The sequence below is a fragment of the Protopterus annectens genome, chromosome 9.part0 (genome assembly GCF_019279795.1).
Source record: "Protopterus annectens isolate FY-2018-M chromosome 9.part0, PAN1.0, whole genome shotgun sequence".
NCBI lineage: Eukaryota > Metazoa > Chordata > Ceratodontiformes > Protopteridae > Protopterus > Protopterus annectens.
The window spans coordinates 573253880-573281809 of record NC_056743.1 but is presented as its reverse complement, the minus strand read 5'-3'; the positions used below and the strand labels follow the sequence as shown (position 1 = coordinate 573281809).

Here is a 27930-nt window from a genome sequence, read left to right as displayed (position 1 = left end):
GAACAAGGAGAAAATTACAGTCAGCTGCCTGTCAGGTGCCAGGATCTGCCACATAACACATGCACTCAAGTCACTCCACAAGTACAAATGTGACTGTCATTGTCCATGTTGGAGTGAATGAATTGAGATGTACCTCCCTGGACTACACGAAGAGAGACATGGAAGAGCTCTCGGATCATGTGGCCCAGGCAGGTATTACCCGAGCCTCGAGTAGAATCCTACCTTCGCCCAGAATTATACCACAGTAGAAGGACAAAATGATTGATTTCAACAATTGGCTAAGCTTCTGGGGGTCATTCAAAGGGGATCCAGTATCTGTCTGCCTGGGAAGACTTGATCAACAAACCACGATGCTTTGCCAGAGATGGTCTGCACCTGTCACCCCTGGAATTCAGGTCACTGGCTAAAGCTCTTGCCACCCCTTATAGTGCCTTTTTTAGGCAAGGTTCAAAGGACAAAACCACCACCATAACAGATACAAGCATGCAAAATCTAAAGGTAATGCTACTCAATGCTAGAAGTCTAAACCTCAAAATGCACTCTCTCGAGGCACTCCTAAAAATGGAGAACATTGAAATCTGTGCAGTAACTGAGACCTGGTTCAAGGCTACAGAGAAGACCCCTGCAATACCAGGCTACAACTCTTACGACACTTTTCAGCCACCAAACCAAGACCGAAACACTAAAGGTGGAGGAGTGTCCATATTCACCAAGGATATTCACACCTCCAGGCTAGCTGCCCAGCACAATGCATCTGAAATTCTCCAGGTGCATAAACATACTGGAAAATATTACGATACAACCACACTAATGCTGGGTGATTTCAACTACCCTGCCATTAACTGGGAAAACTACTTTGGTACCAATACCTTTTTCCAACAGTTCTTGGAATTCATAAATTCCAACACCCTGGATCAACTAAATCCATTGCCCCACCAGGAGCTCCAATATCCTAGACCTGGTCATTACCAACATGGGAGGTAGATGCGCCACACCAGTGGTCACCCCCTCACTGGTCAGATCTGATCAAAAGCAAATCACCCCTGACATCCACATCCCACCCCCCCAGTAAGGAAACCTCCATAAAAAAACTCCTCCAAAGCCAACTTCATGTTACTCAAGTCAGAAGTGACAAACGTCATGATACCCATGTAGACGGGATCTGAAAGTTCGACTGCTGAATCCTACATTAAGGCACGGTACGAGCACATCAAAACAAAAAAAGGAAGCCAATCTGATGGTCCCCTGCCATAAAAACTTTACAACAGAAGGAAGAAACTGTTGCAGAAAAGAGCAAAATCTCAGGATGCAAAAAACTCCCTTACCAGCCTCAGTAAGAAGCTGAGATCCCTCATAAAATCCTCCAAAGCTAGTTACGAAAATAAAATTGCCAAAGATTCCAAAGACAACCACAAGGCATTCTATAGTTATGTCAAGAATCTAAATGGCAATGCTCAGATCTGCTCTGAGTTATAACAAAATGGCATTAAACCGACTGATCCCAAGGATATTGCCAATATCCGGGCAGATTGATTTAGTGCCAAATTCACCCCCCCTCACCCCCTAAAGGGCCCATCTCAATACCAAAAGATTACCAAATTCCGGTAATCATGGCCACACAGGTAGAAACCGCACTCTCCAAAGCTAAGAATACAGCATCCATGGGACCAGATGGCATCCCGGGCTGTGTACTACATGAACTACAAAATGAACTGGCACCTCACCTAAGTGTCATGTTTAATCATAGCCTCACCGCAGGCTTCGTGCCCACTGAGTGGTGCAAAGCTACAGTTAACTCACTCTACAAGGGGGATCCACCTTGGATCCCGGGAATTACCATCCCATCAGTCTGATGAGCCTGATCTGCAAGGGCATGTAACGTATTATCATGGAACTTATAAACAAAGACATTGGCAACCGTCAAACACTGGACCCCACCCAGTTTGGGTTCGTGAAGGGCCGATCTTGTCTCCTGAACCCGATTAACTTCTTCGAATCAGTCTCCAGAGTTGTGGACGAGGGTAAGACGGTCCCATACACCCTATATCTGGACCTTGCCATGGGCTTAGACATCATCCCCCACTCTGGAATCATATATAAACTTACTAAGCTGGGCATAAATCCCTATGTCACTCGATGGGTTGCTAACTGGCTTACTGACAGAACCCAGACTGTAAAAGTAACAGACTCCAAATCCATCTCCAGACAAGTGCAGTACCTCAGGGTTCAGTCCTGGGACCGCTCGTTTGGCATCTACTTCTCTGAAGTACAGGCCAACACTAAGGGACTCTGGCTAACAAAGTTCGCAGATGACTGCAAACTGGGAGCCAATATTGAATCCCCAAATGATGTGGATATTCTACAAAAGGGCCTTACAGAAACAGATGTTTGGTGCCAGAGCCATGGACTCCAGCTTAATGCCAAGAAATGTATAGTTATCCCCTCTGGGGAAAAAATATGTACCCATGAATTACCACATAGGTGGCAGAACGCTAAACACCAAAAGTATGATGAGAGACTTGGGGACACAGGTGGACAGTGGCCTCACCTTCGATAATCACATTGCCACAACAGTCAGGAAATCCTTCTATGTGGCACACCTCATCACTAAGGGCTTTGCATTCAGAAAAAAGGTCACAACAGCTGGAAAGACCACAAAAGTACCTCACCAAGAGGATTATTGGCCTCAAACATATGTCTTATGCAGCCCAACTGAAAAAACTCTGGCGGTACTCAGTGGCATATCGCTTACTCAGAGGTGATCTCTGCCTGACTTATAAAGCCATGTCCAACTCAGAATTGATGGACATGCTCCACCAAAAGAAATCCAAGTCACTGCGAGCCACGTGCTCTAATGAGCTAAACCTCGCCACAATAAATAGAACATGCTGGAGGGATAGATTCCTGTCACAGAGACTCCCCCTGCTTTTGACAAAATTCCAAACTACATTAGGCACAGCCCCTCACTAACACTCTTCAAGAGAAACCTTGACGAGTGGATGGATAACAGAAAATACACCCCTGGGATCAGTTCATTGGCTCTGCTTGACAGAGGATCAGTTAATCAATGGGGCAGCGAAAGCAGACACTGGCTAGGGTTATAAATGCCCTCGGGCAGACAGCCTAGTACCTACCTATGAACCTATTGTCCCCACTGTACTCATCTCTCATTAGACCCATTATAGAGTACAACTCCCTGTTTGGTATGTACCTCACAAGACATCTGAAGCAGCTGGAAAGGCTGCAGAAATACCTTACAAAGAATCACAGGCCTAAAGCAGATGCCCTATGCTGTCTAAAAAAACTCCAGCTACTCTGTGGCATATCGTCTACTCAGTGGCTATCGCTGCTTAACATACAAGGCCATGTCAAACCCTGAGCTGTTGGACATGCTCCACTTAAAGAAATCCCAAACTCTCAGAGCCACACGCTCCAGGGATCTAAACCTTGTCATCACAATGAACAAAACATGCTGGAGGGATAGGTTCCTGACCCAGAGACTCCTCACACTCTGGAATAGACTGCCCATACATGTCAAGCAGAGTGCCTCCTTTGCCCTCTTCAAAAGGAACCTTGACGATTGTTTGGGAGACAGGAAATTCAACCCCAGGGATCATGTCAGTCGACCTTCTAGACAGGGGTTCAGGGAAATAAATGTGGGAAGAAATATCCAGGGAATTGTTATGGCTAGGCTTGTATAGGCCCTAGAGCCGATAGCCTAGTACCAACTTATGAACCTGTAATACACATCAATATCAAGTGAATATAAATCAAAGGCAATGGCTTATACATGAAAAAAATTTGCTTTAGGTCACCCCCTGTCCCTCCCAGTCTCAGTCAACTGAAAAATGAAATTAATGCTAAATTGCTGTTCAACATTCCTCACTGACTACTCCAGAGCTAATGAAGTACATTATTATTAAAAGCTTGCATTCTACGGTTCACCCCACTGCTGTGATGCTCTCTCTCTCTCTATATATATATATATATATATATATATATATATATATATATATATATATATATATATATATATATATATATATATATATATATAGAGTTATAAATCTAAAAAATACAGTAGTCCTTACGTAACAATAAAGTGAAGAATGCATATCAATTATTGCAACACCCACAGTAAGCAAACATGATTCTTCTCAAAATAAAAGATGACAGTTCTGCATATTGCTTTGTTTCTTCTGATTCACAGAAAGTACTAGGTAATCCAAAAATTTGTCTTACCATACAGATGTAAGAAAGCACTGAACAGTTTTACAGTATAGGATTGAATTCCAGACTGGATTAAATTGGATCAAGAGTACATCGACCTGGTTGTCTTTTCATGATTTCCATTAAGCAACATCCTGAATGCCTGACTAAAGATCAAAAATATTGCAAAATGGCAGCTACTGCTTTAAAATCTCCCTCCTTGATATACACAGGCTTCATTTATTGCCATTGAAATATGGTAAGGTGAGTAAAACCATCAACTTCTTGTGCAAAAATGGAAAAAGGGGTTGTGGATGGACTGATGGATGGATCTACTGCGGACATTTTCTAGGAGTGGAATTCTAGTATTCTGTAATGGTCTGTAAATCATTATTCATAAGGCAATTTCTCAATCATTCCTCTGATGCTCTGAGCCACAAATCAAAAAACAACTCAGCATTTCTGACCACTTACAATGCTACACACGTTCCACTTGGCTAAAGCACTTGATGGGATTAGGAAATATTACAGAATTCCTTACTTACCACAGCTTTATCCCAGATTACAGACATGCGCTCCTCTGTTCCATTGGTACCCTCAGGGATTTGGGTGAAATTATCCTTGCCTACAGCTTTCTGTGCTGTGTTAAAGGTGCAGTGGGCACTGCCAACCAACTGGAGATCACCACTACAATTTAAATAAATTAAATCAAAATAATGCTGAACATGCTAGAAATCCTGACTTCATGATTTATGCTAATACTGCAAAATAAGCTAGCATCTTGGTTGTTAAGGCAACAAGTTTTAAATGTCTCTACAGCATAAAGTGTGTATTAATTCAACAATTTAGGAATAAAAACAAAGCTAGTCCTTCAGTTAAACTTTCACCTGCACTACAAAATAGCTGAGCCCACTTGTGAGTATACAGGCATGTTATACAATCAAAAGTGGCTGATAAATACACGTGTCTTAATAGCAACCATTTGACTCATACAGCCTATCATGAGGAAAAAGTCTGTTGAATAAACTTGTTTGGTAAGCAACAATAAGACAATGGTTTATTGACTATTTGCAAAGATAATGTATTTTGGCTTAATCGAGCTCCTCACAGCGTGATGGCCCAGAAGTTTAATTTTCTTTAAATAATTAACACAGATGGTTGTGTGCATGTCCATCAACTTTGGAAGCTACACCATGTCATTCCCCTACGCTTCCTCACCACATTGGGTATATATATTGAATTTTAGGTGAAGGAATATCCTATAGCCATGTGTAATGCCATATTCCATCACTAGACAGAATCTGAATCCCACTGAAAAGCGCATCAGACTGAAAATATGTGATGGTTGTTGAATTGTTGAATTGTATACGGTCATGCCATCACTGGGACTTTTTCTAGGCAAAAACCTAGATCACTATATGGTCACATGACTGCACACAGGAAATAAAAGGGCATGAAGGTTTCAGTGATCATTTATACAGCTTGGCTATCCATTTGTTTCCTGCAGTTGGCTACCCATCGCACTACAATGGGGCTGAACACCAGCAAAACAAGTTAGAGTAAGAATCTAGGGATTGCGCCTCTATCACTGCATCACAATTCAAAGAGGTCAAAAACCGGGGTAGAGATGGGGATGGATTCACAATGAAGCAAGGAAAACTTTGTCAACTCCTGTTGTGATAAGTGACTCACAAAACTATATTACATTGTTTCACAGTCACAGTGGTAGCTATGGTGATGGTTCTGTCCTATTTCAAAAGGAAAGCTAGCTCTGAAGAAAATTACTCTTCGAAAGGTGAGGAGACTACAAGGCTCATTTACCAAGCAATTTTGCATTTCTCTGCAAACTGTAACAGGGTTGAATGAAGCCTACCTGATGGAATTACTGAGGCTCAGAGACATTTTGGTTAATAGTCAGAGACTGACCTCTTCAACAGGACCAAATAGTTTATGCACAGATAAGGTTGTATTGTCTGAAAGACTTTGTTATGCATGGGGCTTTTTAGCCAACTGCAAGTACTTGAGAACTTACATCTCCTTCTTAGGTAGCATGGAAGAAGTGTATGACACCTGTATCTCACTGTTAGTCTGCAAATGAGAACTGCCATATTTGGCTATATCTAACGCATATGTTAAGGCTGAGGGATGACCTACAGGTGCCTCTATAGAGCAGATATCTTCAAGCCTTCACAAAACTAAAGATCACAAAGACCTCACACACTCCACCTGTGAAGATCGGAGAGCCAGTTTTTTGTACATTTAGCTACATGCCCTAGATTTGCTCACTGCACACACCAATGAAGCATTTCCCATAGATTCCAGCACAAACTCTGCCTAATAAGTACCAGAAATGGTAACAGCAGGCTTACAAATGTTTCCCCAAAAAAGAACTGAAGCCAGTGTGGGGACCCCCCCCCCCCCTTTGCACTATACATCATACTAGTATCCACAGCATGGGAGGAGTCCCCTAGTGTAGAGAGATAAAAGCTCAGGAATGTTAGCCATACAGCTGCATGCTCTCTTGGCAGCATAATCTAAAATGTGATGAATTATACTGCATTCATCCTTCCAATGAACATCTAAAATTAATATACAACAAACTGCCAAGATGCTTCTGCCACTGATACGGTGGTGCCTTTGGCCTTGCTGTAAATACTACAGGTATTACAAGTAGATCCTGCTGTCTTCTACATGTAAAAAAAAAGACAATACAGTGAGACAGCTTGGTAACCTAACACTCTAATCAACTTACTTGTTGTAACGGGGCTCAAAAGGCTTTGCAGCAACTGCAATTATCCACCTAAAACATTCAAAATAGTTGTTCTTCAGCTAATTGTATATTTTAGATATATATATATATATATATATATATATATATATATATATATATATATATATATATAGCGTTGTCGCCTCACAGTTAGATGCTGCCCGCTCGATTCTCAGAGCATCTGTGTGTCAACATGCGTGAATGTGCGTTAGGCCCGGCAAGCCAGCACGTAAAAGTCTACCGCCAATCATTAGCAGAAGCGCGAATTTCAAAATCCCGATCGGGAGTTTGACATTCGCGCTTTTGGTGTGGAGGTATGGTGGAAGGTCAGGTAAGTATCTATGTTTAATTGTTTTGGTTAGGGTTTTGTGTGTGTGTGTGTGTGTGTGTGTGTGTGTGTGTGTGTGTGTTGTGACTGATGTGTGTGCGAGGATATGTAGGTGTGTGCTGGTGTTTCATGTGTTTGTGTATGTAGTGCGACCTTGGAGTTAGAATATTTAAGTAGGGGGTGTAGGGGGCGCAGCCCCCCACACAGGGGGTGCAGGGGGGATTGTCCCCCTGCTTGTCTGTAGTTTATAGGTTCATAGGTAGGTACTAGGCTATCAGCCCAAGGGCCTACGTAAGTCTAGCCAGCAAGGCTCCATGGCTTACGCCACCCAAGAAAGTTATTTTCCTGTGCAACTGTCGAGACACAGAAGTGATCCCCGGGGTGTATTTCCTATTTCCCATCCACTCAAGATTTTTCTTGAAGAGTGCTAATGAAGAACTTTGCTTGACATAGATGGGTAAAGCTTGTTCCAGAGTATAGGAAGTCTCTGGGACAGGAATCTATCCCTCCAGCGTGTCCTGTTTATTGTGGTGACAAGGTTTAGGTCCCTAGAACGTGTAGCTCGGAGGGATTGGGATTTCTTTAGGTGTAGCATGTCCAACAGCTCTGGGTCTGACATAGCTTTATATGTTAGGCAGAGATCACCTCGGAGTAGGCGATGTGCTACGGAGTAAAGCTGGAGTTTTTTGAGGCGGTCAGTGTAGGGCATTTGTTTGAGGCCAGTAATCCTCTTTGTGAGGTACTTCTGTGGCCTTTCCAGCTGCTGCAGATGTCTTGAAAGGTACATTCCAAAAGGGGCGTTGTACTCTACAATGGGTCTAATGAGTGTCAAGTAGAGGGGAACAAGGACCTCTTTTTCCTGGATGAGAACCCTTTTATGATTAGGTGTGCCTCGTAGAAGGACTTCCTGACTACTGTGGTGATGTAACTATCAAAGGAGAGACTACTGTCCCACCTGGGTCCCAAGGTGTCATCATGCATTCGGTTTTAAGTAGATTGCTGCCTATGTGGTAGTTCATGGGTGCAGAGTTTTTACCAAAGGGGATGACACTGCACTTTCTGGCATTGAGCTTGAGGCCATGGCTCTGACACCAGGTATCTGTCACAGCGAGGCCCTTTTGTAGGATGTCCACATCATTTGGGGGACTTGACTATGGCTCCTAGTTTGCAGTCATCTGCGAATTTAGTTAGCCAGAGGCCTTCTGTGTTAGCCTGTACTTCAGAGTAGTAGACACCAAACAGGAGAGGTCCCAGGACAGAACCCTGTGGTAATCCACTTGTCACTGCTTTGAGGTCAGATTTGGAGTCTGCAGCTTTTACAGTGTGGGTTCTGTCAGTGAGCCAGTTGGCAACCCATCTTGTGACGTAGGGATTTATACCTAGTTTAGTGAGTTTAGCTATACGTCCAGAATGGGGGATGGTGTCAAAAGCCTTGGCGAGGTCAAGATAGGCTGTGTGACCTACCTTACCTTCATCCACGGCTTTGGTGACTGCCTCAAAGTAGTCAATCAGGTTCAGGAGGCATAATCTGCCTTTCACAAACCCAAACTGGGTGGAATCCAGAGTTTGGAGGTTACCAAAGTGTTTATGATTTCCATGATGGTAAGTTCCATGGCCTTGCAGAACAGGCTCGTCAGGCTAATAGGTCGATAGTTCCTGGGATCATTGGTGGCTCCCCCTTTGTGGAGTGGGATAACTGCTGCTGTGTGCCATTCAGTGGGCACAAAGCTTGATGCAAGGCTATTATTAAACATGGTGCTTAAGTGGGGAGCCAGTTCGTTCTGAAGTTTGTGTAAAACGCAGCCTGGGATGTTGTCCGGTCCCATGGATGCTGTGTTTTTGGCTTTAGAAAGTGCAGCTTTTACCTGCGTAGCTGTGATTACAGGGACTCTGCTTTTTTCAAGTATAGATATGGGCCCTTTAGGGGGTGAGAGGGAGGGGTAAAGTTAGTACTGAATCTGCCAGGATGTTGGCAATATCTGTTTCTGTAATTTTCGTGCCCTTGTGCTGTAACTCAGAGCAGATCTGGGTGTTGCCATCTAGATTACTGACATAGCTATAGAATGCTTTGTGGTTTGTGTTCTGGGGGATTGTGTGTATGTGTGTGGTGTATGTTGGGTGTAGTTTTCAGTAGTTTAAATTTCGCGGTTTTTATGTGTTCCAGTATTTTAGTGTTTCAGGTATTTGGTCTCAGGATTTTGGGTGTCGGTAGTTTGGGTTTTCAGGATTTAGTATACATATGGAATAAAAACAAACAAAAAAATCAGGTTTAAACATCATCATGTAGGTAAAGAGCGCACAATGGCCATCTGACATCCTGTGCTCTGGTGGAACACCCTCTAATGGCATAAAGATTGCTTGAATGACAAAAGCAGCTCAAATTCTTTGGCTGGTCAAACAGACCAGGTACTTTGATTGAGGGTGCAGTTTGGCATCTGACAAATAAAACCACTATATAATGCTCATGAAGCAAGTAAAGTGAAAATGGTGTAGAAAAACTTGAGCAAGTGACAAATTTCACCTCTTTTAGGAATACACTTCCTTACAATTAACTGCATTTAGTGATAAGTCACTTGGACATCTGCCTATAGGAAGGACTTTAGGACAATCAGCTGGACAGCAAATGGTCCAGAAAAAAAAATAACCCAAGACAGGCATGAAAAAGTTAATAAAAATCAGTTAAAGAAGCTCCATTTCCGCAGCCCAGTTTTCCTCATCTGAAAGGCAGAAATAAAAACAAATTCCTCCCCCCAAAAGTACAGTTAGTGTTGTTACTAAAGCCAAGTAAAGCAAACACTGACTAGGACTTCTCTAATGTGGTAGCACCAAAGAAATGTTTTCAAAACCATCACTGAAAGACAAACCATTGTCACAATACAAAAGTCAACTAGGATTCATTGAACTGTGTGCTTGACAGATGAAAAAATGCAGTTTCACAGAAGATATTAAACAGTAGGGTCAAAGCTTCACACATTACCTCACATGAGAGCGAGCGAGTCACTTGCACTCCCCTAATTTACATAACATTCAGACTGCCAAACCTCATGTCTTAAACCTTTTTATTAAGTTGTCCACTCGTCTTTCAGTCTACATGGTACAGAATTCAAAGGACTGTTCTTCAGTGTTACTAATGCGCCTGCCAAGTAATCTAAATGGCACTTCTGGGAAGCAGATACTCCTATATTCCATTCCTTCTGGCTAGCTTGTGCCCTACCCTTAGTGATGGGTTACAAAACAGTCAAATGTCCCATCCTACTCTAAGAGTTACGGGTTTATGACAAAATTGTACTCTTGCTTAGTATTAAAAAAAATTATATATATATATATATATATATATATATATATATATATATATATATACACACACACACACACAAACACACACACACTGAAAAAGATACAATGCTTCAAACAGAAAACACATCTTAGTGATATTCATAGAAAGATGGTTGCAGTCACCAGGAAAGCAGGGAATTGAGATAATCTGGAGTGGTTGGGTCCGGGCTCAGTGGTGGTGAGGTAACAAATGCTGCAGCCTTTGCCCAGTTCTTGCTCCAATAATGAGATCCATCAGTGCCAAGACTGGACGTGAGCGGCTCTCCATACACAACAGCCCCTGCAAACAACAATGGACAAAGTGAAACAGCACATACCATCTGCAGCTCAAAGGCATGTAGCTGAGTGCTTACACATTGAAGTGTTACTTAATTCTAAAGCAAACAAAACTAGTTATCACAGTTTAATTCTGAGTCATGAGTCCAACTGCCTTTAAAGAGCTAAACAGACTAAAGGACTCTGCGTCCGTGCTGCAGAGCAACTCTCAGTAATAAGACTAATTTTTTTCTAAATAATTTTACTTCCCATTAGAAAGCTTGCTATCCTTCATCCCTTTCCTCTAGGGATATCCACCATGCACAGCACACCATTGCATTTGCTTATTTGTTAAATGGGTAAGTGGACTAGATACAAATAGATATATCTATATAGAGAGAGAGAGGGGAAGGGAGAGATGAGATACTTACACTGACAATTTAGTGTAGCCAGTCAAAAAGTATGTTTCTGGGAGTCACAGAGTAGCCTAACTACTCTATTCCCTAATGCTGACCCCTACCTGGCACCTCTCAACTTTAAGTTGAGGACTGGGGGGGTAGTCCACTCATGATCCAACACTCCTCACAAAAGAAACAAACCAGGTAGACGGGTTCAGATCTACATCACACACACATACTCACTTTACACCCAGGGCTGCTGCCTTCACACTACCTCCTCTCCCCTAGCTATGCCGAAACTAGGATTCCTGAAGTATACAGACACAGAAAAACATGCAGACTCCACTGGAAGTCAGTATTAAAACCCATACACCCTGGACCTATAAGGCAGAGTTCATACCACCGAGCCACTCTACTGCCCATGGTCTTCTCCTATGTACAAGTCCCTGCCCCCAGTTGTTGGTCACAAAACAGAAGGTTGACAGACCGCAAATGCAGTGTGCATGGGGAAAGCTAAAAACGCTCATAGTGGGCTTGAGTCCTTTTTAACGAGGGAGAGTAAATATATATTTTTTGTACATTTAGAAAGTTGTGTAACAGCTTACTTAACCACATATAGAACACTGCAATGAAATCAGAGAATGGAAAACACTCTGACTAAATACTAGGACTACAATGAACAGCTCACACTGCCTAATAGTTTCCATAGCCAAGAGTTAGCAGATTCTAATTCTAGCCTATAAAATCCAGTCATCAATAGCATAACTGGCATCCATACAAAAGTAAGACGTTGATTGGAAGATAATGACCACAAAGGCTCACATACTGCAAGGAAAGCTTGGCAAGGTGTTAACTGGCTAGAAACAGCAGGGTGGGAAACTGGCAGAAAACCACTTGCCCCAGTAAGATATTTACCAGACCTAAACAGATGAATATCTGGAGGAAGTCGCTGAAGAGCCCCCTAGAAATCCATGCAGAATAGCCCTGGCAAAGCCAGCTCTTGCTCTGGAAACATCCAGCTTGTAATGTTTAGTGAAGTTATGGATAGAAGTCCAAGTATCAACCTCAAGGATGGAATTAGCATCCAGTCCTTTGAAAAAGGCACCAGAGGACGCAATAGATCTGGTAGAATGAGCCTTTACAGAGGCAGAAAGACATTTACCATGAAAGGAGTAATAAAAAGAAATGGCCTTAGAAATCTAGGAAGATGCATTTGTTTAGAAACAGCCAAACCCAAAGACCTAAGATGAAAGGAAAGAAATAGTTGCTCAGATTTGCGAATGATCTTAGTCTTATCACCTTGGGAATAAAAGGAGGATTAGTAGAAAGAAACCATATCCCTGTGAAAACTTAAAAAGGAAGAGCAGCCATAAGTTCAGATACTCTCTTAGCTGAAGTAAGGGCCAAAAGAAGAACAGTCTTCAAAGTACAATGTTGCAAGGAAGCTGAAGCTGCAGGCTCGAAAGGAGCCTAAGAAATTTTTCAAGAACAAAACTGAGGAACAAGGTAGGTGGAATAGATTTCCTGGGAGGCCTGATATGAAGGAAGCCTTTAAGAAATTGTATGACCTCAAAGCTACAGGCTAGAGGAGAAGTCAAGGGTAGACAAGCTACAGGCTAGAGGAGAAGTCAAGGGCACACTAGCGGAAATAGCTGAGAAGTTTGCCTTAACTGAAGAATATGCTAACTCAGCATGGAGCAATTCACACAAGAGATAGAACCAGAGTGATACCCAATGAAAAGGGATCCTGGTTACCAGAAAAGCACCAGACAGAAAATCTCTTCCATTTGGACTAATATGATTTCCTGGTAGTGAGTTTCCTGGTCTCTTGCAGAAGCCAAAGCACATCCTAAGAAAAGGAGGTGCCTAAAAGGGATCAAAGTCCTATCACCCAGTGTCAGCTGAAGAGTGGGCAAGTGAGGATTGATACAAGACCACTTGTCTTGTGTGAGAATGTCCAACCAGTGAGGTAACTTCTGGTGATTGCCCCTGGCTAAGTGAAAAAGGGGGAACCAATGCTGTCTGTGTCAACAGGAAGTCACCAGCAAGATTTTGGGGGAAGCCTTGCTTGATCTTGTGCAGGACCATCAAAATCAGGGGAAGAAAGGCATAAAAAAAAATCTCCTTCCAAGGAAAAACTAAGGTGTCGACCTTCCAAGTCAGAGGACTATGAACTCTAACAGAAGACAGGAAGTTGTCTGTTCAGAGGGGAGGCAAAATATCTACCTAAGGAGTATCCCACTGATGGAAAATATCCAGAAACACATTTCACTGAAGCATCCATTGATGAGTCTGTGTGCTGGACCTGCTCAGAGTGTGTCACTATATTTTGCTCTGAAGGAGTAGACAGCCTGAAGAATCACTTGTTACTGAACAGTTAGATTCCAGACCTGAAGAGCAAACCTGCAAAGAAGGTAGGACAGTGTCCCCCTTTGCTTGTTTACATACATCACTGTGGTATGGTCTGTGAAACTTGGGCCTGGAAGAAAGAGGGAAGGAAAAGCTCAACAGAGAACACTCATCTCCTTTATGTTGATGTGATCTCACCTCTGATGGGGGGGGCTGAGACCCTGTCTGGGGCATTGGAAAAGAGCTCATGATGGTACTGGAGGTTGGAAAGGAAGCCCTGGGTTGACAGAAAGCTGATGAATCCACCACTGAAGCTTGGGTTTGAGACCAGGAAGGAAGGGAATACAGAAATCCAGTGAACAGTGTTGAAGCCACACTGACTTGAGGTACCCTTGGAGATCTCTCATACAGAGCCTGGCTAGAGGCAGCACAGGAATGGTGGAAGCTATAAACCCTAGAATCCTAAGAAAATCCCTGGCTGAGACTGAATCCAGAGGAAGAGGAGACTGGAAAAAGGCAAAGCAGAGAGAAAATGTGAGGTGGAGACGGTGATACCAACATGGGAATGGCCTGGATCCTACAAATGAGGAGACTCTGATCCTAACAAGGAACCAGGATTCATTTTTGAAAATTTATGGCAAACCCTAGGCTTTGTAATTGGGGAGCAGTAAACTGGAGGTCCTGAAGCAGAGCTTCAGGGGATAAAGCCTGAATAAGCAGGTAACCCAGATAAAGGAAGAGGTAAAGGCAGGAGCAAGGCATTTAGTACATACTGATAGGACAGTAAAGAGGCCAAAGCAGAGAACTGAAAATGCAAGGAAGAAACAGAGAAATACAAAAAAACTTCCTGAAAAGGGGATGGGTGAGGAAGTGGAGCTTGGCATCCTTTAGGTCCAGAGATGCCAGGAAAGCCTGGGGAAGAAGATGGAACAAGGTTAGAAGAGCCAACATCTGAAAGGAGTGGCCTTCTAGAAAGGTGTTGTACTTAAAAGGTCCAGAATGGGTCTCTAGGTGCCTTCCTTCCTGAGAACCAGAAGCATTCTGGAATAAAAACACTTCCCATCCTGGGTAGGGGGCACAACTTGAATGGTGCCATGGGCCAGAAAGTACAGTTTTGTACCTACCATAAATGTAGATGTTAGAGTGTAAACACTGCTGCAGTCATTACACTTGGGTTATCCTGCCGTCAGGCAGTTCCCCAGTCGGCCTGAGTTCCAAAGTCTTGGTCCGGCATCGGTTGCTGTCGCCTCCTCCCTGACATCAGTGCGACAGGGGTATACAAGATGCAGCCGACGCCATTTTCTTCAGTTTTTCTTGCCCCAGATGTCAGGTGCCCCCAAATAGGTAGGCAATTCAAATTGCTAGTAAAGCATACATACGAAAAGCAAACAAATCTCAGTTACCAGCAAATACTCCCCAAGGGTAGAAGACAGGTACGTACCAGCAAGTAAGAGGGGAAGGAGGGAGGGTTACCTGGACTGCAGCAGTGTTTACACTCTAACATCTACATTTATGGTAGGTACAAAACTGTACTATGTTCATCGTGTTACACTGCTGCAGTCATTACACTTGGGTGGAATCCCAAAGCTGAGGTAGGGTGGCTGGTTCTATAAGGCATTAGGGGTGGCTATAAGGCCCTGCAGCACAGCAGTGGCGAAGCCAGCTCTGGATTTGGAGTATAAAGGCAAATCGTAATGCTTGGTGAATGTATGCACAGAACTCCATGTTGCTGCTTCCAAAATATCCTTGGGTAGGTACTCCTCTGAGGTAGGCAGTTTAAGTGGCTGTAGCCCTGGTGGAGTGAGATCTAATGCTGCTAGGTACAGGTTTCCCATGGTGTGTATAGCAGAAACGTATACAATATCCTATCCATTTTGAAATAGTCTGTTTTGAAATGGCTTTTCCCTGTGCTCCTGTAGCATATACTACCAATAATTGCTCAGATTTTCTGAAAGCTTTGGTTTTGTCCAAGTAGAAGCGTAACTGCCTGTGAATGTCCAAAGAATGCAGTAGTCTCTCCCCTTTATTCTGTGGTTTTGGATAAAAAGTTGGCAAGTGAATAGTGTGGTTTAGAGCCACACTTGATACCACCTTTGGCATAAACGTAGGGTTAGTTCTTAAAGACACCCTGTCCTGGTGGAAAATGAGGAAAGATTCCACTGCCATTAGTGCCTGTAATTCTGAAACTCTTCGTGTTGAAGTTATTGCCAGTAGCAGAGCAGTTTTCCAATAGATATATTTTAATTCTGCTGTGTTAGCTGGCTCAAAAGGAGGTAAAGTTAATTTTTCCAAAAAGTTGAGGACCCAAGTTGGAGTAGGTGCTCTACGGGGCGGTCTTATGTTTTTAGTCCCTCTGAAGTACTGTTTTAGCAAAGGATTAGAGAAAATTGGTGGATCTGTGTTGTAATGAGCAGAAATGGCAGAGGCATGGATCTTGATGGATGAAAAGGAGAGGCCCTTGTCCAGCATCTCGGTTAAATATTGTAGTATCTGAGGAATGTTTGGGACAAGAGGGTCAAGGCAGTGAGCCTGGTTCCAGGCACAGAATCTCTTCCATTCATCCGAATAGGCTTTCCTGGTACTAGGCCTTCTGGCCTCCAGAATGACATCCATAACAGCTTTGGAGAGAGGCATTGCTTGCTTGACTAAGGAATTTTCCATGCAGCTAGGTTTAAGGTCTTTAGCTGGCTGTGAAGTATCTGATTGTTGTGCTGAGTCAGCAGATGTGGGATTTGAGGCAAAATCCAGGGTGGTTCTTGTGCTACGTTCTTTAAGATTGGGTACCAGTGCTGGCGTGGCCAGTCTGGTGCAATCAGGATCATCTTTGGCTCTTCTTGCCTGGCTTTTATGAGTACCTTTGGAAGGAGAGGTAGAGGTGGGAAGGCATATACTTATAGGTTTTTCCAGCTGAATGAGAGGGCATCCACTTTCCATGCTTGTGGATGGTAACTCCTTGTGCAGAATTTCTGTAGCTGGCAGTTCATTGGGGATGCAAACAGATGTCCGGGCTCCACCATTTCTGTGTTATCATTCTGAATATTTGTGGATTCAATTCCCATTCATGGGGATCCATGATGTTTTTGCTCAAGTCATCTGCCAGTGTGTTTTTCTCTCCTGGCAGGAATTGTGCTTGCAGATGAACGTGGTAGTCTAGAGCTGTATTCCACAAGGTCATGGCTTGTCTGCAGAGGGGTAGGAGTGTGTGCCCCCTTGCTTGTTTATGTACCACATAACTGTGGTGTTGTCTGTCTTTAGTAATAGTTGTCCTGGATGCAGCAGGTCCTTGAAAGCTATAAGGGCATTTTGTACAGCTGGCATCTCTTTTTGATTGATGTGAAGATGCCTTTGTTCTGCGGGCCACTCGCCCTGAATACATTTTCCTGCCATGTGTGCTCCCCAGGCGTAATCCGATGCATCTGTTGTCAGTGTTTGCCTGGCTGTGGGTTGAATAAAAGGCTGTCCCTTGTTGAGGTGACAAGCTTGAGCCCACCATCGAAACTCCTGTTGAAGGCAAGGAATTTGTGGCATAACTGCTTTCAAACTTTGACAGTGTTGAGACCATACACTCTTTAGGTACCATTGTAGTTTCCTCACATGCAGTCTGGCATATGGAATTAGTAGTATGCAAGATGCCATGTAACCCAAGGCCTGCAGAATTTTTCTTGCAGGGAGTTGGGTCTTTGTTGCCATCAATTGAAAGTATTGAGTCAGTTGTCCTTGCTTGTCTGGCGTGAGATAAGCCATCTGGGCTGTTGTGTTCAAGCTGGCACCCAGGAATATGATCTCTTGTGAGGGCACTAGCTTTGATTTCTTTTTGTTTACTGTGTACCCAAGGCAACTTAACTTTTTTACGAACGCCAGATGCTTTAGAAGAATGTCCTTGCTCTCTGCTTGAATCAGGCAGTCGTCCAGGTATGGATAAGTTTGAATTCCTTTCTGTCTGCAAAATGCAATTACTGGTGCCAGACACTTTGTGAAGACCCTGGGCGCAGTAAATAAGCCAAATGGCAGTGCAGGGAATTGATAGTGCATTGAACCAGCTATTAATCTGAGGTATCTTCTGCAGTTTTGTCTGACAGGGACATGCAGGTATGCCTCCTTGAGGTCCAAGGTCACGAGCCAAGCTTTCTTGCCCAGCATGGGAAGAAGCTGCTGTAGCGTCAACATTTTGAATTTCGGAACATCCAGGTAAGTGTTTATAGACAAGAAAGATCCAGAGTGGGCCTCCAGGCTTTGTCCTTTCTGGGAACCAGAAAGAGTCTTGAGTAAAATCCTTGGCCTTGCTCCTGTGGTGGTACCTTTTGAATAGCTCTCATGTTCATGCGTGCTGTAATTTGTTTTTGAGCCTCTGCCCATTGATTTGGTGGCAGATTTGGCATTCCTTTTAACCTTGGCAGAGTGTGAAAGTGGAACCTGTAACCTTGAGATACAATGTTGAGAACCCATTTGTCTTTGGTGATCCAATGCCAATTGTGATAGAAAAGTGCCAGTTTTCCTCCTAAGGGGGCTGCCAAGAGGGAGACGTTTGTCAGCTGTAGTGGGAAGTCATTGAGGCTGCTTTTTACATGGTTAGGGCCTGTCATCCCATTCTTTCTGGCCTGGTGCACCCCATTGTAGAGGCCTGTAAGGACCTTGTGGTTGACCTCTACCTCTTGGACGTCTGTATCTGCTCCTTTGAGGTCTGTCTAACTGGAAAGGATCAATTCTTTGTTGGCCAATTTCTGCTAAATCAAGGAGGCTGAACCTGTAAGAAATCCTTCACCGTTTGCATAGATTTTGCCTTATCCTCCATCTTCATTAATACCTCTTCTGCCTTAATTCCAAATAACACATCCCACTGCAAAGGTGCATCCAATAATTTTGCTTTAACATGATCTGGTATTGTATGTTCTTTTAACCAAGCATGTCTTCTAATGACAGTCTGTAACTGCTGCTCTACAGGAGGCCTCCAAAGAATCAAAACCACATTGCAAAGTATGCCTTCCCACTTGTTCAGCTGCATGCAATAAATCTTGCATTTCTTTAAAATTAGGAGGATCTGAATCTGGAAGCATTTTTTGTTTCAACTGAGAAATCAAAAATTGCTGATATTTTAGCATGTGAAACTGGCAATTTAAGGCTCTCATTGCTACAGTTGCAGACGTATATACTTTCTTTCCCCATCTGTCTAATGCTCTGGAATGTCAGAGGGAACTGGGTTTTTTGCTGATGAGGCCTTAATCCCTTTGGGTCCCTGAGGAATAGTTTCAGGGTCAGCAACAGGGCTTTTATAAAGAAATTTGTGCGAGTCAGGGACTCTGTAGTATCTGTCAGGTTTAACTGGGGCTGGAGGTAAGGAGTCAGGATTTAAGCTGGATTCAGTATACACATCATCCGCAATATCCAACACTGGCAGAATAGCAAGGGGTCTGTGTTGAGGTAAAAGGAAGTCTGAGCCTTTTCTTGGATTCTGAGCAATGCTGGCCTTCCCAATGGAAATGCTCCCTCATGGTATGTAAGGTTTCCCCAAAGGAGTAGTCCCCTCAGGTGGACAGGCTGATGGAATTGATTGTTCAGCATCAGAATCCTCATAAGGGGTAAAGAATATCCTTGGTCTGAGGATGAATCTGAAGAAATGGACACCTGGTCAGATGATTCATAGTCTGCATCCTGTCTGGGCCTTTTATCAGGAGGGGGTGGGACCCCCCTGATCAGGGTGATTAGGTCTTCGGCCATTTTGAGCATTTGTTTCTTAGGCATGGAGGCCTGTCCTGGAGAATGCTGTATTTGTTTCTTTGTTTTTAAGGGAGGCTTAGACTTAAGCAGAGGGTTTAATGCTTAACTGAGTAGGTCTGAAAACACCCTCTGAAGCTGTGGATTGCTCAGCTACTTCGGTTCCCTCTGAACAGTTAGTTTCACTAGGCTGAAAAACTCGTGCGTCTGAAGGCCCAGCCAGCTCCACGTGGGAGTCGGAAGTGGCCTGTGGTTCTGCAGAAGTGGTAGTCAGGGGGCTGCGAAGGTGCCTCGCTGAAAACCGGAGAACCGGCGACCAGCCAAGAAGAGGCCTTGTCAGTTTTGGGCCTCTGATGCCTGTCCTTGTCTTTGCGCTTTTTATGTATTCCGGTCATCGGAAGTTCCGACGGCATGGTGTAATTGAATTTTCTGCCAAAATAATGTCGGGCAAAATCAGACGTTTAATAGTGCGCTTGTTAAACCTAGCACCAACAGACAACCAGTGAAGTTGTGGTCTGGGCCTAGGCGTGGGATACAATAGGAATGGAAATCCTTATGAAGTATTTGCTTCCCACAAGAAATACAGTTATTAACTTTTACTGACATCGGTCTGAGGCAAGAAAAAGTTTCCCCAACGGGGTACTTAGCTTTGTAGAAGACTTCGGTTCTGGATTCAGGATGAAAATCTCAGGAGCCGGCTGACCGGCACTTGCGAACTACTTTTGCTTCGGGCACCGCGCCTCAAGAAAGAAAATGGCGTCTGCTGCATCTTATATACCCCTTTCGCAATGACGTCAGGCAGGAGGCGACAGCAACTGACGCCGGACCAAGACTTTGGAACTCAGGCCGACTGGGGAACCGCCTGACGGCAGGATAACCCAAGTGTAATGACTGCAGCAGTGTAACATGATGATCAGCCTGAAGAATTTCTGGAAATAAAGACATTTCTGCAGAGGTTGTGGGATGCCCGGAAAAGGGGGGGGGGGGATTTCCTCACCATGAAATATCCCTAGCAGATGATGGCCAAAACCCAGGAGTCTTAAGAGACTCTTTGCCAATTGAGAAGGAAAAGAGAAAGGGAAAAGGGAAGAAAACTGTCAGATTGAACCTGGATTGTCCTGAAAAGGAGGCTTTTAAGAAGTAGAAGTCTGAGCAGAATTGGCTGGAGGTGCACACCTAGAACCTTTTATTACCTTTGGGTGGAGAGTGAGACAGTCTGAACAAAAGCTGATTTGGAGGGATAATTTCTCTGAAAGTTAGGGACAGGAGAAATAAAAATGCTTCAACTCCTACATGGCGTTACCTTGCCCTGGAGGGATTTAAAGTTTAGCAGCAGAGCCAAAAAGGTTTATTACCATGACGAGCATTCAAGTTAGCTTTAACCTCATCGGGTGGAAATGAAGCCCAGAGTAACACCTCAGAACAGAAAAGAACCAAATGCAGCAACCCCAGAGGAAGCATCAGCTGCATAACTGCACTTAAGAGTGTCAAGCCACTTGAGAGGTAGAAGCCAACAAGGAAAGGGCTGAGGCCTTCCATCAGAATCAGGAGGGTCAGAAATTACCTGAGAAGCTTGAGAAAAGGGCTAAAACATACCTACTAGTCATACAAGTCTGGTAATTGATAGCCCTAAAAGCCAGGGTAGCAGCAGTATAAACCTTTGTGCCTAGATAATTCCACGGATCTACTCTCTGTCTTAAGGAAGTAGTTTAGTAGAAGGTAAAAGCTTAGAACATTTGTCAGAAGAGACACTACAGAAGTGTCAGGAAAAGGACATTTATACAGAAATTTACAATCAGGCACTTTGTAAAATCCATCAGGTATCCTGGGAGCTGGTGGCTGAGAATCAGGGGCAACAGAGGCTGCTGTAAAGGAATCGAAGAGGGCAAGCAGAATTTGAGGAACAGCAGATGGACTGGTAGAATCCACCTGGCCGAGTTCATGATACCTCTTCTGAATATCAGAATCCTGAGAACAATCCCATTTGAAATATTCCATCATATGAGAAACAACGCCGACAAAAGAGTTCTTCTAAAGCAGAATCTGGGCTAAAACAATCCTCTTACTCAGACCCATAATCTAAGCGAGAAGGGATCTGAGAAGAGTATGCCAAAGACTCTTCCCCAGAAGCCAAATCAGAGGACTCTTGCTCCCTGGGCCTCTTAAGAGGAGTAAGATGACCAGGGAGGAACTGACACGGAGACTCCTTGAGGAGGCTTAAGGTCATTAAAGCATTAAACAACCTCAGAGTAAAATCCTGCCACACACATTTGAGATCTTTAACAGCAGGGGAAATGTGTTTTTTCTTTTGAGGGACATCTGCATGAAAAACCCTTTGGGATACAGACCCCTTGTCAACACTCTACCAGCCTAGTAGGAATCTCCTCCTGAGTTAGAAACTGCAAAATCCCTCAGTGTGGCAGATTCCCCATAAGATAGTCACAAACATCTTCCCTTTCTGGATGACACGTAAACTCACAACAAAAGCTTAAGTCAAGTAACCCCCCCCCCAAGTGGCACTTATCTGAAACACGGCTTAGTAACTAGCACAGAAGAGAGTTCAGACTGATGTTCAGTGATGGCGTTTAGACTGGCCACAAAGAAGTTCTGAGGTATGTACGTTCATACATTGCCTTTATACCCTACGCCTGGCACAGAGAAGCATAAGCATGATGTAAGTCTATAAATTCTAAAGGCTTTGATATACCGGCCAGATATAGGGCCATCAAGATGTCAGAGAATGTTATACCGAGACACAGCCCTGGCTTCTTCTAAAACATAAGTACCAGTGCAGAATTCTAGTATACATAAAGGCAAACAGTAGTAAAACTGTCAGCATGGAAGCTACAGGAATAGTAAACCTGCTTGGATGAAAGGTACAGGGGGACTAAGTCGTAGTTATGTTCCAAAGCAAAAGTATCAACTTCAGCAACCAAATGGATTGCATAACCAAAATAAGTAATAACGTGAATAGAACAGTAGATATATCCTAGAGAATTCCAGCTCTCAGGCCCTTCTCTTTCATATTCTTTAAGAAATTCACTTGCAACTTATGCATTTCTCCCATTCAACTACAAATGAATACAGAAAAGATTCTCATATGGAAATGATCAGTGATTTTTTTTGTTCCCCTCTGTTTTGGGACACTGTTCCAGCTGCATGCAGATAGCCATTCCCTTCCAGTTAGCCACCTCATTTGTTCCCCCCCCCCCCCCACCAGGGCAACAGTCAACCAGGATGGGCTATCAGTAATGCAGGCATCAAAGTGGTTCTGGCTTGTGTTGAAGTCCTACATCACCCCAGCTTAGTAATAATCCATGGGCGAGATGTACAACAAAAAAGAATAGCATCAAAGCTAGACCACCTCTGCAGGGAGTCAACATCAGCAGGCTGCCCCATCAATCCATGGGAGAACAATAAATGTGCATGTTCCTCTACATGCAAACACTTTCTCCTTCCCCAGGATAGGCACATCAATCCTCCCCTGCCTGTACCATCAAGTGCTCCAGCAGCCAAGTCAAAACCAGGTCTTAAAGCTCAGTAATGCTAATTCTGCAAGCACACTGCATGGCACACAAGCTTACACTAATGGAGTTGCAGACAACCTGTGAGCCACTGAAGCCTGATGGTGAAGACGGCAGTGATCAGTATTTGCAATCAAATTCATTCTGGGGATGGATGACAGCCCATTCCACTGCAGACTTGATGCATGGAGGCTAGTTGGGCAAACTATACAGAATACAGAGTTGAGGATGAGCGACTACCAAACAGTGTTGCATGCTATAAGCTAGGGGATGCCATGCTTGCATGCATGGGAGTGTGCCCAGCATTAAATGTCCATCATTTTGAAAGCACCATTCACTCAGGCTGCTCCAGAGCAATGGACTAAGGTCAGCAAGAATTTCTGATAGTTACTTGGACAATGCCCAATGCCCACTCTTAAAACAGTGGTTGACAAAGAGCTTGTGGCTGGTAAACAATGGATGGACAGAAAACCCTTCTCAAAAAAATAAGTAAATAATGTGGATACAAGCACAATACCCAGCTCAAAGGAAAATAAGAGGGCAAAAGAAAATGACTCGCTCAATAAATAGCAAACATGATATACAAAGTGCAGTAGTTCTTCAAATCCATCTCCCCCCTCGCACACAGAATGCTACAAAAATGTTTCCCTTTCTTAAACCTTTCAGGGAGCTCCTTTTGCTAAGCACATCAGACTCTATTTTCCATTGCATCACTATAAAGTAATGGATTAATCAGACTAACTGCTGACTTCAAGTAAGGACCATCTGTTGACTGGTTACCAGCAATAGGAAATAGAGTTGTGTACTCACCATAAAGTTTCATCTGCATTATCCATTTTCATTCTTCAACATGTGGGTTTGTATCCAATCCTCGATTCAGAGTCTGACGCTTTTTACAGCTCATGGCTATGGTAAACTCTTGAGCTCCTCCCTTACCCATAATGCTCTAGTTCCTCTCCATATCTCAGATCTTGTTTGCTGCCTTTTATTGCTAAACAATAGAAAAATAATGGTTGTATGAGAAATCACTACCTGGAGCTCAAAAAAACAGAACTTTATTACTGCTGGAAGAACGAGACGATAGAACCAAACAAAAAGGTACAGGGCTGAAGGGAGGAGAGTTCAGGAAGAATGAAAATGAACACAGATGGAACGTTATGGTGAGTACATAACTTCTTTACCTGATTTTGTCAATTTGCATTTGTTCCTCAACATGTGGGCCAGAGTCCTCAGCTACCTGAATCCTGGGTAGCTAAGAAAGGATATTCCAGAGTACTGTTGAGCCAAAGGCTGCTCTTCCCATAGAGACCAGGTCAACTCTGTAATGAGTAATAAAGGTACGAATATTAGCCCAAGTAGCTGCAGCACAAGTATAATCCATGGAAGATCTGGATAGAAATACTAAAAAGGATGCCATGGATCTGGATGAATGAACCCTCAAGGTTTTTGGCAAAGATAAATCAACTCTGTTGTAGACAAAGGAAATGCAATCAATTAGCCACTTAGCTAAAGTTACTTTGGTACATGACTTTCCCAATCTTGATTCTGAAAAGGAGACGATTTACCTGATTTTCTGAAATTTTCAGTTCAATGCAGACAGATGATCACAGACAATTACGTTTCTAACAAATATAAAATTCCCCTTTGTTAGAAAAATTTGGGAAGAAAACTGGGAGATTGATAGATTGATTAATGCTGGATCCTGACATCACTTAGTAAGAAAAGCTGGATGGGTTCGTAAGGACACCCTTTTTTATAAAAAATTAAATATGAAGGTTTAGAAGATAAAGCCTGAAAGCTCAGAAACTCTCCTAGCGGATGTTATGGCTACCATAAAAATAGTTTTTTCCACGTTAAAAACTTTAATTCACACCTTGCAGCTGGTTCAAATGGTGATTAATCAGGGCATGTAGTCCTAAATTCAAACCCCAATGCGCAGTAAGATCTTTAAAAGGGGTCTCAGTAAAAAGATTCCTTTTATAAATGCCTTAGAGAGTCGTGATGAAGCCAAGTTAGAACGGTCATCTCCTATATGAAAATTACAAATGGCAGCTAATCGTACTTCAACCATTGAGGAACTGGCCCCTTCATTAAAAATAGTAGACAAAACTTCAAGAAATTTAGATACTGGCACTGAAAAGGAGTCTGTTGTGTCTAAAACCAAATCTTTTCCATCCACTTTTGTAAATCTTCCTAGCGGAAGCTTTGTGGGAAGACAAAAGAATGCGATGGACAGGAGAGAACAAGCCTGGCCTGTCTAGCTATCAATGGAATTGGAGAAACCATGCAATCAACTTTAGGCCCAAAATGTCTGGGTGAATCATAACTGTCGGGTGATGCAGATGGTCTGGAACTGGATCCAGAATCCATGGAGGATAAACTAGAGGAGGCCAAAGAAAGGGGAACCAAATCTGATGAGGCCAATAATAGGCAATGGGGATGATTGTGCTCTTCAGCTGAGATGCTTTCTGAAGAAACTTGGTGACTGGAGGACTTGAGGGGGTAAGCATACAGGAGACCAGTAGGCCAATCATGAAGGAGAGCATCTCTCAACAACTCCCCCGCGGTGGAGGGGTTCAGGGAAAAGAACTTGCTGCACTTGTACAGAGGAGATGTAAAGAGGTTGCAGCACAGCTAGCCGCATTGATGGAATACCTTCTCTGGCATTTTTTTGAGACCCCACTCGTAATGCAATAGGTTAGACCTGCTCAACTGGTCTGCTATCACGCTGGATTTCTCTGGAATGTGCATTGCTTTCAGAAATCGACTGGATGAGATTCCCCATTGCCACACACTCAGAGCTCATCGACACAAGGGGTAAGATCCAGTTCCTCTGTTTGTTGATGTACCAGACTACTGACATACTGTCCGTCTGAATCAGAAAAGTCCCTGAAAGGAGAGAGTCTTGGAAGGCCTGCAATGCTAGAACTAATCTGATTTCTAGGACATTGTTATGCATATGTTGGCCTTTTCTGGCGACCAGGTGCTTGGACCATCTTTTCCCAATGAGTGACCCCCCACCCAAATTGGGATATGTTCATGGTCACTATGGCCTTGGTCTGAGAAAGTATGAAAGGGCAGCCTTGTAAAATCTGTTCTGAGCAAATCCACCACCTGAGGTACCTTCTACAAGCCTGAGTTATTTTGATCGGGGAGGACAAAGGCTGGTACAGAATGGACCACTGAGTTGCCATGGTTCATTGAAGAATACTCAGATGGTATCTCGCCAATGGAACCAAAATTATGGCAGCAGACATTGGCCCTAAGGCCTGTAGAATCAGTCGTGCTGACAGTGAGGAATGCTGAATTACCTTTTTTACTTTAAATCGAATAGTTTGTACACTTGGCAAGAGAAGGGAGGTTGTCAATGATACAGTAACTTGAGGGCTACCTGCAGGCATTTAACCCAAGTGTGATGACTGCAACAGTGAAACACAAAGAACATCAAGGCTCTTATGAATTCCAGCACTAGAGTTAGTTCTAAGATTTGTGGAGACTGATGGCAATGACCAGGTGAGAGCACAACTGGATTACAAAAATCTCTTGTTTGGATGAACAGATGCCTGGCTGGATCGGTTATGAGCCAGTCATCCAGATAAGGAAACACTCAATCCGTGCAGTCTCAAGTGAGCTACAACTACTGCCGTGCATTTGATTAACACCCTGGGGGTTTTGTGGTGAGGTAAAGGGTAGTGCTCTGAATTGGTAATGACTGGTTCCTGGCCAAAATGTAGGTACCCCCTGGATCACTTGTTCATTTTTGTGTGATAGTACACATCCTGAAGATCTACTGAGCATATCCCAGTCATCCTTGGGCACGAAAGGCAACATGGACAGAACCATGACAATCTGGAACATTGTATACTGAACTGATTTGCTCAGATTGCAGAGATCCACAACTGGTCTCCAATCTCCTGTTTTCTTTGGCACTAAAGAATCTTTAGTAAGTTCTGGATTCCTTCTTGTTTGGGGGGGGACCTCTTGGATGACTTTCTAGCAGGTTTATTTCTAGAGTTGCTGCTTTCCTCTGACTGGTTGAAACATTGGGAATTTTTTTACCGATGGAGGGGGTAGGGAAAAGGGTACTACACAACCTCTGCAAATAATCCTCTTCACTTCTTAATTTCTTCAAATCTTTTTGGTTTCTAATACCGTGATGGGAATGGACCATATTCCTGAGTCAAAGTATGATTAAAGTTCATGAAATTACTATTGTTTCAATTTTTGATGTCAGCCAAAAGTGCTCTTCGTAGCATCCACAATGTGTCCAGTAATGTCTCCTCCTGCAATTCGTAAGGGATTACATGGATTGGTAACATATCTAAGTATGACTGTAGATTCTTTTTATAAGACCCCGTTGCTCCTACTACTACTGGAACTGTCTGGGCATCTTTCTTCCACATTGCTCTCATTCCTACCTGCAGATCCTGATATTTAATGACCTTATGTCTCTCTCTACACAAGACACTGTAGTCAATGGGTGTGGCAATTTCAACAATCAATACTACTTTGTCTTCTTTTCATGGACAATTATATCCAGTTTTCTAGCAGGGTGATCCCATGTGAGACAAACTTCATTTTCTACGATACTTTGTGGCTCATGTTTCTTTACCCATGTATCTTTTGTAATGTCCAGCCAAGCTCTTTGGTGCAGGGATAGACTACTCCAAATTGCCTCCAGTGGTGCACAATTGGGCCCCCTTTCAGGAGCACTGGTAAGGTCCGTCAGAGAAGGAACCTCTGGACCCTCTGGTTCTGCGGGCCTCCTCTGCCATGTGGGCGGCATCTTCCATTATTGCTGCGGGCCTCCTCTGCCATGTGGGAGGCATCTTCCATTATTTCCCCCAGACCACAGTTGGAACTATCATGTTGGTCATACCTCTCAACCTCAAAGCAAGAAATCTGGACAAAGCCATAAATAATGGTGGGAGAAATCCACAAAAATAAGGCAATTTTTAAATATTGCTCTTGCAGGCTTAGAAAGGTGACAAAACAGGTTTTGCATTAGCATGAATTTTCTGAAGGGTATGAAGTCTGATAGTTAAATGC

At 43.4% G+C, this 27930-nt stretch overlaps 1 protein-coding gene across 1 annotated transcript in view; it reads right to left on the bottom strand.

The window, feature by feature from the left end:
* LOC122811333 (dihydropyrimidinase-related protein 2-like) overlaps nucleotides 1-27930 on the bottom strand; it is a gene marked incomplete in the record, with an annotated part of 957963 nt that overhangs the window by 121524 nt on the left and 808509 nt on the right. The window contains 2 exon segments of the mRNA XM_044083105.1: nucleotides 4755-4896; nucleotides 10767-10923. Coding sequence (XP_043939040.1) covers nucleotides 4755-4896; nucleotides 10767-10923 — 299 coding nt within the window.